Source organism: Coregonus clupeaformis, chromosome 36, assembly GCF_020615455.1.
Source record: "Coregonus clupeaformis isolate EN_2021a chromosome 36, ASM2061545v1, whole genome shotgun sequence".
In the NCBI taxonomy this organism is placed as follows: Eukaryota; Metazoa; Chordata; class Actinopteri; order Salmoniformes; family Salmonidae; genus Coregonus; species Coregonus clupeaformis.
This window is the reverse complement of record NC_059227.1, coordinates 24,749,588-24,762,027: the sequence shown is the minus strand read 5'-3', so window position 1 is coordinate 24,762,027 and position 12,440 is coordinate 24,749,588. Positions and strand designations below refer to the sequence as shown.

General features: G+C 40.9%; 1 protein-coding gene across 5 annotated transcripts in view; it reads left to right on the top strand.

Moving 5' to 3' along the window:
- LOC121552926 (MAM domain-containing glycosylphosphatidylinositol anchor protein 2-like) overlaps nucleotides 1-8,919 on the top strand; it is a 408,550-nt gene extending 399,631 nt beyond the window's left edge. For all 5 annotated transcript variants that reach the window (XM_045211335.1, XM_045211339.1, XM_045211337.1 and 2 more), the window contains exons 16-18: nucleotides 6,183-6,313; nucleotides 6,442-6,541; nucleotides 7,921-8,919. In XM_045211335.1, the coding sequence (XP_045067270.1) occupies nucleotides 6,183-6,313; nucleotides 6,442-6,541; nucleotides 7,921-8,009 (320 nt within the window). In that variant the 3' untranslated portion in view covers nucleotides 8,010-8,919. The remainder of the gene's footprint in view (nucleotides 1-6,182; nucleotides 6,314-6,441; nucleotides 6,542-7,920) is intronic.
- Nucleotides 8,920-12,440: the final 3,521 nt, after the last annotated feature.

Below are 12,440 nucleotides of genomic sequence, written 5' to 3'. Positions count from 1 at the left end.
CTGGAGAGCTGCATTCGTAACACACACGCGCACACACACACACTCCCCCATTTTATTGCTGTGAGTAGCCCTATCAAAAACATACAGCAGGTATCGACACCATCAGAACCCCCTTTTGAGCACGATGACACGGTTATCACTACCTACAGTACAGTACAGGAGACATCACTACACTACCTACAGTACAGTACATTACAGTGCAGGAAGTTCAAAGACTGTCAGCCAGGCTGAGACCATCTCAGCAAGATCCCTCTCCTCTCTCATGTAAATGCTTCAACACACCCTCCCTTCCTCTCCTCTCCTCTCCTCTCTCCTCTGCCATGTAAAACGTCTCAACACACCCACCATCCTCTCCTCTCTCCTCTGCCATGTAAAACACTTTGACACACCAGATTGAGCAGATTGTGCTGTCGTGGTGAAACACTTACCATACAGCAGCGTTTCCCAAACTAGGGGTCGCGACCACATGTGGGGTTTCTGTTCCTTCCTACAAATGTGGCTCTATCTTTTGAAATGTTTAAGCTACAACATATTATGACCCCATCACTGAAAGATAGGACTCTCAGGAACATGTACAGTATGTGTTCAATGCCCTCTACAATGCCCCACGGGACTCATTAGAACAGAGTTGACAAGACCAGGCACTAAATCAGATCGGGGAGAAAAGATAAGCAATGATGATATTCTTTTCTACACAGAATATCATACAACATTATTGCCTGATGATCTTCTGAACTTCCCAATACCATTTGTCACTTCAAACCATCCTTTCTTCAGCTTGAAATACTGTCAAACGTACTGTCAGACTGATTTGTAATAGACTGTCATAGTCCCAATTAAAAAAGTAAACATTGGCCGTTGATTACATTACTTTTTTTTACATGGTGGGGTCGCAAAGTTTTTTTTATATCGAAATAGGGTCGCAGGCCAAACATGTTTGGGAACCCTTGCCATACGGTAAGCTGATGAGGAAGCTAATGGACAAAGGACAAGACATATAGCTCTCTCTCTCAGAAGCATACATAGTGACCTGTACGTTAATGAGACACCTCTCTCCCTCTCTCTTTCTCACTCTCTGTCTCTTTATCTCTCTCTCTTTCTTTTACTTAAACAAGGCCTCAGAGTAACAGTCCTGCTGTGCTTAAGGAGAAGCCTTGCTGTGGAGCAAACACATGTCTCTTTGGCCTACTACAAGGGTTTCACCAGCAACTATACTGCTATATTTCAACATTCTGTAATAATTCAATATTCTGCAATGATAGCGTCTAATAACAATAGGACCATATTATTTATTGGGCCTACATTGTGTTGACTTTTCTCTGCTGGTTATCTTAACCTTCTTTGATGCATTACACGTATCAAAGGTGCTAGTCCAGACTAGTAGTGTAACTGAGTCTTTGCATTGGACCTGTGTACAGGAGGTTTTTAACACCATGAAGCCTCAATCAGACAGACAGTGTCATTGCGTACCATTTTGCGTATTTATGCAACTATACTGAACGCATGTATCTACCGTCTACCATACAAGTTGATGCATACGTTGGGTACATCCAACGTATATATCCACACAGAACGCACTGCAACTGCCTCTGCAACGCAATGCTGCAAGGCAAACACAGCGTTCCATTGGAAATGAATGTACTTCTAGTGTACTAAAACGCAATGACGCTGTCGATCTGATCAATGTGTGAAGGAATAATCTGCAGAGGAGCTGTAATGTTCTATTTAGTTATAAGGAATGGGTCAGCTTTCAACTGTTGCTACTCATTTGAATTCAAACCTGTTCTCAAGGCGTATAAATTATTGAAAAGTACCGACTTGAAGTTGTTGGTTTTTTAAATAAGAATTCTCTTCACTTATCGGCCATTAGTTATAATTAAACTGTATTATTATGTGTTTGTGAATAATTCGTCGTCACCTGGCAGAACCTAATAATAGATGTATCAAATCATACGACCCCCAGTGAACATTTGCCACCACTCACAACCAGTTTTCTGCTGAGAATGCTGAAGAAGACATGGGATTTGTAATTTAGAATGCAGAAGGCAAAGATTAATTCGAAGTGAATTCCACCTCAAGACACCAGTTAGACCCTCCACTCTTAAACTGACATTTCAGATCAAGTTACAGTGCCTTCAGAAAGTATTCATACCCCGTGACGTATTCCACATTACAGCCTGAACTCAAAATGGATTAATTAAATAAAAACGCACAATACCCCATTATAACAAAGTGAAAACATGTTTTTAGAAATGTTAGCAAATTTATTGAAAATGAAATACAGAAATATCTAATTTACATACACTACCGGTCAAATGTTTTAGAACACCTACTCATTCAAGGGTTTTTCTTTATTTTACATATAGATTAATAGTGAAGACATCAAAACTATGAAATAATACATATGGAATCATGTAGTAACCAAAAAGTGTTAAACAAATCAAAATGTATTTTATATTTGAGATTCTTCAAATAGCCACCCTTTCTCTTGATGACAACTTTGCACACTCTTGGCATTCTCTCAACCAGCTTCATGAGGGGGGGTGCAGATAGCCCTATTTGGTAAAGACCAAGTCCATATTATGGCAAGAACAGCTCAAATAAGCAAAGCAAAATGACAGTCCATCATTACCTTAAGACATGAAGGTCAGTCAATCTGGAAAATTTCGAGAACTTTGAAAGTTTCTTCAAGTGCAGACACAAAAACCATCAAGTGCTATGATGAAACTGACTTTCATGAGGACCGCCACAGGAATGGAAGACCCAGAGTTACCTCTGCTGCAGAGGATAGTTCATTAGAGTTACCAGCCTCAGAAATTGCAGCCCAAATAAATGCTTCACAGAGTTTAAGTAAATAACACATCTCAACATAAACTGTTCAGAGGAGACTGTGTGAATCAGGCCTTCATGGTCGAATTGCTGCAACAAAAAAAACACTACTAAAGGACACCAATAAGAAGAAGAGACTTGCTTGGGCCAAGAAACACGAGCAATGGACATTAGACCGGTGGACATTTGTGAGACGCGGTGTGGGTGAACGGATGATCTCCGCATGTGTAGTTCCCACCGTAAAGCATGGAGGAGGAGGTGTTATGGAGTGGGGGTGCTTTGCTGGTGACACTGTCTGTGATTTATTTAGAATTCAAGGCACAATTAACCAGCATGGCTACCACAGCATTCTGCAGCGATATGCCATCCCATCTGGTTTGGGCTTTGTGGGACTATAATTTGTTTTTCAACAGGACAATGACCCAACACACCTCCAGGCTGTGTTAAGGGCTATTTTACCAAGAAGGAGAGTGATGGAGTGCTGCATCAGATGACCTGGCCTCCACAACCCACCAACCTCAACCAAATTGAGATGGTTTGGGATGAGTCGGAACGCAGAGTGAAGGAAAAGCAGCCAACAAGTGCTCAGCATATGTGGGAACTCCTTCAAGACTGTTGGAAAAGCATTCCAGGTGAAGCTGGTTGAGAGAGTGCCAAGAGTGTGCAAAGCTGTCATCAAGGCAAAGGGTGGCTATTTGAAGAATCTCAAATATAAAATATATTTTGATTTGTTTAACACCTTTTTGGTTACTACATGATTCCATATGTGTTATTTCATGGTTTTGATTTCTTCACTATTATTCTACATTGTAGATAATTCTACATAAAGAAAAACCCTTGAATGAGTAGGTGTTGTAAAACCTTTGACTGGTCGTGTAAGTATTCATACTCCCAAGTCAATACGTTGTAGAAGCACCTTTAGCAGTGATCACAGCTGTGAGTCTTTCTGGGTAAGTCTGTAAGATCTTTCCACACATGGACTTTTTAAAATTTTCCCATTATTCTATTCAAAATTATTCAACCTTGTCAAATTGGTTGTTGATCATTGCTAGACAACCATTTTCAGGTCTTGCCATAGATTTTCAAATAGATTTAAGTCAAAATTGTAACTCGGCCACTCAGTAACATACACAGTCTTCTTGGTAAGCATCTCCAGTGTAGATTCGGCCTTGTGTTTTAGGTTATTGTCCTGCTGAAAGGTGAATTCATCTCCCAGTGTCTAGTGGAAAACAGACTGAACCCAGGTTTTCCTCTAGCATTTTGCTTGTGCTTAGTTCTATTCTGTATCTTTTTTTATATCCTGAAAAACTCCCCAGTCCTTAATGATTACAAGCATACACATGCCATAATGCAGCCACCACTGTGCTTGAAAATATGGAGTGTGATGTTCAGTAATGTGTTGTATTGGATTTGGACAAAAACTGAATTGCTTTGCCATATTTTTTTGCAGTATTACTTCAGTGGCTTGTTGCAAACAGGATGCATGTTTTGGAATATTTGTATTCTGTACAGGCTTCTTTCTTTTCACTGTGTCAATTAGGTTAGTATTGTGGAGTAACCTACAATGTTGTTGATTTATCCTCAGTTTTCTATCACAGCCATTCAACTCTGTTACTGTTTTAAAGTCACCATTGGCCTCATGGTGAAATCCCTGAGCGGTTTCCTTCCTCTCTGGCAACTGAGTTAGGAAGGATGCCTGTATCTTATTAGTGACTGGGTGTATTGATACACCATCTAATCTGTAATTATTAACTTCAACATGCTCAAAGGGATATTCAATTTCTGCTTTTTGAATAGGTGCCCTTCTTTGCAAGGCATTGGAAAACCTCCCTTTGTGGTTGAATCGTGTTTGAAATTCACTGCTCGACTGGGGGACCTTACAGATAATTGTATGTGTGGGATACAGAGTGTCATTCAAACATGTTAAACACTATTACTGCACACAAGGTCCATGCAACTTATTATGTGACTTGTTAAGCAAATGTTTACTGAATTTGTTTAGGCTTGCCATAACAAAGGGTTTGAATACTTATTTACTCAAGACATTTCCGCTTTTCATTTTTAATACATTTGTAACAATTTCTAAAAACATAATTTCACTTTGACATTGTGGGGTATTGTGTGTAGGCCAGTGACCAACAATCTCAATTGAATCCATTTTAAATTCAGGCTGTAACACAACAAAATTTGAAAAAGGTCAAGGGGTGTGAATACTTTCTGAAGGCACTGTATGTGCTCCGTCAACCGCTCAATATTGAGGAGTTGTGAGTTTAGGAAGCAGTCAAATGTATTGCCTCCTTATTAGGAGTAAAGATAATTATTGTTTAAGAAAACGACAACTTCAAGTCTGTACTTTTCAATAATTTATACGCATTGAAAACAGGTTAAAATTCAAATGAGCAGCAACAGTTGAAAGCTGACCCATTCCTTATAACTAAATAGAACTCAACTGAACATTACAGCTCCTCTGCAGATTATTCCTTCACACATTGATCAGATCGACAGCGTCATTTCATTTTGGTACAACAGAAGTACATTCATTTCCAATGGAATGCTGCGTTTGCCTTGCAGCATTGCGTTGCAGAGGCAGTTGCAGTGCGTTCTGTGTGGATATATACGTTGGATGTATCCAACGTATGCATCAACTTGTATGGTAGATGGTAGATACATGCATTCAGTATAGTTGTGAAGCTACACAAAATGTTATGCAATGACGCTGTCGATCTGATTGAAGTGTCATGGTGTTAAAAGCCTTCTGTACACAGGTCCAATGTAAAGACAGTTACACTACTAGTCTGGACTAGCAGCATTGATACGTGTAACGTATCAAACAAGGTTAAGATCACAAGCAGAGAAAAGTCACCCCAGTGGGCCATGCTGTGCGTTTAATTGTGGTGTAGAAGATGGCTCAATAGGTTGAAGCATGGGACTAACAAAAGGGTTGTGGGTTCGATTGTGTCTTCATGTGTTAGCTGTAAGTCACTTGAGATAAAAGTATCTGCTAAATGACCATAATGATATTGAATATCTGTCAGTCGATGTTACTTAAGTTAAGGGTTGGCCTAAGCATCTGTTGAAAAAACAATATCCTGATTCATACTGTGATATGGAATCGGTAAAAGCCCTTGAGCTGATTATTGGGAGGATTTGACCTTCTGAACCTTTCAGACTGTGTCTGGCCATATCTGATCGTGTGGTCTATTTCCTCTAGGGACCCTGAAAAGCTCGCTGCAATATTACATTATGGATGATGCTTATTGGCAACACTTGACCGCATCTGACCCTAACCATGTGTGACCATATCTGACAGCTTTTGACCGTGTGTGACCATGTGGTCGCTCTCTAATCTGTAGGGACCCTAAACGCTTTCCTGAGACAGAAGGGTCAGGCAGTGGCCGAGGGGCCTGCGTGGTCGCTGAGTGGTAACCAAGGCGACCGCTGGAAACAAGCCAAAGTCAGCATCCACCCAACCACCTCTTTCCAGGTGAGTAAGATTGGACATGTGATTGGATGATTGTGTGATTGGATGATTCAGGAGTCAGTAATGGGACGAATCCTAACTTAAAGTCTCTCTATCTTTCCCTCCATCTCTCTCTTTTTCTCCAACCTCAGGTGGTGCTGGAGGGTATCCGAGGTCCAGGCATCGAGGGGGACATCGCAATTGATGACGTCACCCTTGAGGAGGGAGAGTGTCGAGATCTACCCCCCATTAGTAAGCACAAAAACACAGAAGGAGGAGTTTATCCCTAATTGCTGATCTAAGGACAGTTGTATGTTTAACACCCTGATGGATAAGATAAGGATTTGGGAGAGGGTAAGCTCATCTTAGAAATGTGCCTAGGGTTGCTCCTAGAGGCTGAACCAAGGTCAGTTCTGAAGTCAGTTAGGATTTGGGGGTAGATAGATTAAGCTGATTGTAATCTGTGCTCTCTCTCTCTGCCTATGAGGAGGAGCACTTCTACCTGGCAGCTAGTCTCTCTCTAGTAATAAAGAAAACCCTGGGGATGTTGCCATAGCAACGGGGCTGTAATCACATGAATGATAGCAGTCCCGATGGAACGGAGCGACTGAACGAGCGAAAGACCGCAGGGAGTGGGGCACTGTAATTGCAGAATGAGGGGAACAAACCGAGAGAGTGAGGGAAAATAGAAAAACGGGCCTGCAATTGACGAGGCGGCCATATTGGCAAGTTAGGAGGAGGAGGACTATGTTCCTCACTGCAGGAGGGAGAGGATCTCTGGTTAAAGCTTTGTTCTAAATGGACCTGTTACACACACATATACACACAAACCTTTTTTCTTTGAAATGTAGCCGTGCGTAGTTTGTCGTTTTTGTCATTTTCATTTTCCGTTTATTTCTTTTTTCTTTTTTTCCCATCTGCTTTCATTTACACAGAAAATTGGAAAACGGGAAATAAACGTGTTAGTTTTATTTGAGATAACTGATTGAAGGATGTGTGTTTGTTTTTTGTAGGAATTGAATAAAGGGAAACACTTATGTACAATTGTAACGGACCTCTCTAATGTGATATTGCTTTTTAGTAAAATGAATACCTTCATAACGATGCAGCTATGAATATGATTTTGAGCATAGACTGGTCACTATTTCAAAATCTACTATGTAAAACAGAAAATGTACAATGTCTAGCATATCTCCAGTTGCAATATCCAGGAAGAATATCTTAATAAACTAAAGTAAACTAAACAATATCCAGTCATTATACTTCTGAGTCCAACAGTGTGCTGTGCATTTGTCTGCAGTGTATCTGGTGCCATTATCATTCAGATCAGTTTAATCACTTAATTAGTAGTTAAAGAGTTAGTCACCCAGGTCGAGGACAGACTCTGACTCTCTCCATGTATAATGGATTTGCCATCGCTCACCATGAATCTTACATGATCCTCACTGCCACCATGGAAAAAGCATGTGTTTTAATAAAATGTCTTATAATGTATCATTTTGACTTCACCTGGATATTGTTTTTTGGAGATATTTTTGGGAGGAAAGCCAAAATTGGGATTTCAGGGTCATGATGACATCAAATGTTATTGAACGTCTTATAATTCTGTCTCTGTCTCCGCCCCCCTTTAGATCTCAGATCCTCAGCCCCGCCCACATCCGCCCATATATGGCCGCTGAGTGTCACCTTGGCGATGACCTTCCTGTGGGGTCGAAGGTGACCCTGCCCTGCATCGTCTGGCGGAGGCGAACGGTCCGGCCTCAGCCTGACCTCGGCCCTGGCGTCTGTGTTCTTGTACCCTCAGCATCCAATCACCAAAGATTCATGCATTTAGAAGGCGGCAGCGAGGTGCTCCAAGCACAGACCACCACCGAGGGCCGAAAATCAAAAAAAGGGAAAAAAATACTACATAAATAGTAATAAAAGAAGATTTGCGCATTTTTTTAAGAGACAACTTTTCCAGAAAATTGCTCCCCAATCACATGATTGTGAGCACTTTTACGAGCGCGAAGCAAAGCAAGGTGTTGTGACGCCTGAACTTTAGTGGGAGTGTTCACTATCGCAGTGGGAGAACTATTTGTAAAGCACAAGGACAATTTTGCCAGTCAGTTAGGAAACTTAAATTGAAAGGTGTGGAGGAATTGAGCTTTTCTGTGTTTTATCTTATCTTCATTGAGTTGCTCCTGATGCGCATCATGGACACTTTTCTCTCTGCCCAGCCACCCTCACCTGACCTCCACACCTTGACATGTCTCTCTCTCGGCTTGGTGCTGTACTGTAGGAAACAGAAACTCAGACAACGTTTAGTTATCTATCCCAGATCCCTCTCCCTTCTTCCACAGTAGCTGCCTAAGTATTTTACAACATTGTGCTCACTAGTCCAAGGTATCTGAGACCAGGAAGGCAGGCCCAAGGTATCTGGGTTAGATGAAGGAGAGAGGTAGGAGACAGAGTTGAAGAGGGGTGGGGCAGAAAGGAGGAGAGGGGTAGGAAGGGCTTTGGGGTTAAGACAGATTAGGTATATAGGGAGGTGGAGGTCTGTAGCAGTCAGATAGAGGTAGGTGGAGATGGACAGACAGACAGAAAGACAGAAAGACAGAAAGAAAGAAAGAAAGAAAGAAAGAAAGAAAGAAAGAAAGAAAGAAAGAAAGAAAGAAAGAAAGAAAGAAAGAAAGAAAGAAAGAAAGAAAGAAAGAAAGAAAGAAAGAAAGAAAGAAAGAAAGAAAGAAAGAAAGAAAGAAAGAAAGAAAGAAAGAAGGCAGTGGCATAGTGGAAGGCAGTGGCATAGTGGATGAGAGAAGTAGAGGATGGAGACCAGAGGGGAAGGAGTGGTGAGGATGAGTAGAGGATGGAGACCAGAGGGGAAGGTGAAAGGCAGATGAGAAGAGAGGTGTCTCTGGTCTCCACCAGCCAGCAGGCCAACCCCTGCAGCTGAGGAACAGAAGCCACTTTCTGCCATGAAACAAAGTGCCTTCCGATTACAAACAGAACAGACCGAATTGTGAACCTGAATGGTAACATCAAACACACCAATGATGATGATGATGTTCCCTCTGCTGTCACTCATGTTGGGCTATTTTCAACATATTTATTTTGACCCATAAGTGCTGGTGGGCGGCACAGTTGCTCAGAGGGATTCAGTTCAAGTCGTGTGTGTGCCTGCATGTGTGAGTGTGTGTTTTAGGGAAAGGATGGTGGAGGAAAGTCAGGCAGACCGAGCAGCATAGGTCACAGGACTATTGCAAGTTGTCACAAACCAGGCAGTTGTGGCCGTTTCAAAAAAGGAGTTTGTGAAAATGCAGAGGAGGGGTAAAAACGATGGACTACAAAGGGAGGAGGGGCTGTGGAGCTTCTCAGAAAGACAGTCAGAGATCACATACTGTAGGAGGACAAAGACACTCGCTATCGATCGCATCGCTCTTTTTCCGAAAGCGACTCCATCCCCTCCGAACATACTTTTTTAAAGAAAAGAACAGAACTATTGTTAAATAAAACATTGTGTTGTACAGGGAGGGGAGTAGGACATGGCGACTGCAGGCTCTACGTTAGATGGAATAATGTACGCCTCGCCCCCCACACACATCCATTTACATCGAACAATGTGTGAGAAAAATATGAATAATGATAATAATATTGATATTTTATTACTCTAGCGAGAATGTTTCTCTGCTTTTACACAAACTGTGAAGATTGACTGTGGAAGAGCTACCTGAGACCCTCCATTACTTTAACCAGCTGGTTTTTAAAAACAACATATTGTAAAAAAGACTAAAAGAAATTGAGAAAAAATTCAGTACATTGTTGGTTATAAAAAAAAAACATTTCAGGACTTGTTGGTCTTGTTTCTTATATTTTTCTGTTGGGAAAATTATCTGACTTTTAACTTCCTTTTATCTTCTTGTTGTCTCCCTTGCATTGCTGAAGTATCAAAACCCGACGATTGAAACATAAGTTAAACCTATTTGGTAGTTGTATAGCTTGTAAATGTAAAGAAGCTCTATTTTAAAGGTTTATGATCAGTGTTTTATGTTGGAGAACTGGAATCACAACATATAAGCTCTCGACATATAAAATGCAGTATATATGGCACATATACTGTATGTGGCCTGCTCAGACAAAGTCAGGCTTATAGACCCCAAGAAACATCTTACACAATCATCGATTACATTGACATTCATACATTGTTACCCATCCAAAGACATGAATGCAAAGAAATTATGTGAAAAACTACCAGTCCCAGACGATTTAGAATGAGTCTTATGAGACAATAAAGGACAAGTAATTTGGTTGGTAAAGAATTGTAATTTGGTTGGTGTTGCGACTTTTGGCACAGAAAATGTATTGTGCTGAAAATACATAGTACTAGAAATATAAGCCTGGTTTGGTCCGAGCTGGTTGTGTATATGTGCGGGCATATGCAGTGTACAATAGGTGTGATAAGAAACAGATACATGTAAAGAAAAAATACCTTACATAACAGAGCAGAATGATAGGCGGCCGTTATAGAGCATTAATAACATCCTCTCATATTGTGTACGTTTTACTAGGACATTATAACATTTACATGTACTGTCAATGCTGTAGAGTCTGGTTGGGTTCATGGGGGGAGGGAATTATTTCATTTCTTCTTTTTTTTTATGCCCAGATTATATTGAATGTAAATAAAAAATGAGGGTGCCATAATAATTATTTGTTTCGAGGCCTACCTACGCCCTTTATAAAAGACAGGGTCACAGATATGTTACAGTTATTTATCTCCAGAAAATGATACGTAGCGTTTTGCCGCGCCCCATGTTGTTGAAAGCTATAAAAGTTTTGGAGGTTATTGAGGAACCAACCTGTTTATTGATTTATTCTGACCTGGACAAAGACGTATTACTGTACTTGGCAATCCCACCACATGCTGTATTGTACTCATACAGCTAAGTACAAGTTTGAAATTCAATAACAAGTCCAAGTATATGTTGGTTTAATATCCATGTGCATTGTTTTGATTTTGTGGGATAGGCTGGAATAAGAAAAGTGCTAAAGTGCACCTATGTTGTCTTTACTTCCTGAATAAGGAATTATGTTATGTTGAGCTTTGAGAATTTTTGTAGCCACTATTGTCCATCATAACAGAAGGGCTTTGTCACGTTGTGCCATTCTTCACCAGGTGTTAATATTATTACATCCCAATAATATAACATTTCACAGGAAGTGGCAACCCTTACCTGCATCACTTCCTGTCACAATCGGTTTATGACCTTGTGGTGTATCTGAATAATCTGAAGTTGCTTCCTCCTCTTGTCTCCTGTCCGTCAACTGCTCTAAAAACACCCTAGGATAAGTGGAAGCAACATGGTAGATATTTGGGAATTTGAATTTGGAATTTTTAACATGTAACCATGTTTTCCTTTCAGTGCAGAATGATGAAAGGAGACGAGGAGAGGAAGCCATTGAATTGCTACAGAAGAGTACTGAAGAGATGAAATTCTCTATTGTAAGGGATGTTTCTGAGAGCTGTGTAACGATTATGTTTCCCATCTTGTACTGTGCCAACACCTTGTAATAATAACGACCTGTCATTCTTCTCTGTTCTGTGCTAATTAGGCTTCTTTTTCACTGTATTTCTTTGGATTTATCACCAGTTTTTTGTGCCATACCTGCAACTAATGCTAAAATAAAGAACAAATATATTTGATGTTTGGGTTGTTGAATTAGTCCTGTTCTGGGGATGGGAGATAGGCACGCCTGTTTGTATACCTTGTGTAACTTCCTGAATAAGCACAATTTGTGTTGTCATTAGTCCCCTTACGTCCTCTCTTCTCCTCTCCACGACTCGCAGGTTTGATCTTGACACCTTCGTCCCGTCAGTTTGTGGTCTCGCAGACGCCCACTTTATTCCTCCAGTGATCACCTGTCTTCAACTCAAAGGAATGGAAACAAAAAGCTTTCGTGTTCTGTGCAAATTGTTCTTTTCACATAGTGGCCCTGCTCTTTTTGTGGAGCTGCCTACCACTGAGGGGTTAGCCTGTGGCTGCTTGGGGTTCAGCCAGGCGACTCTTCCTCCAGCCCTCAGAGACAGGCAAGAGGGAGATAAATAATAACAATATGCTTACTATGAACTGAGAACTTGGATGAGAAACAGAAGTTTTTAGCCCACAGCGCC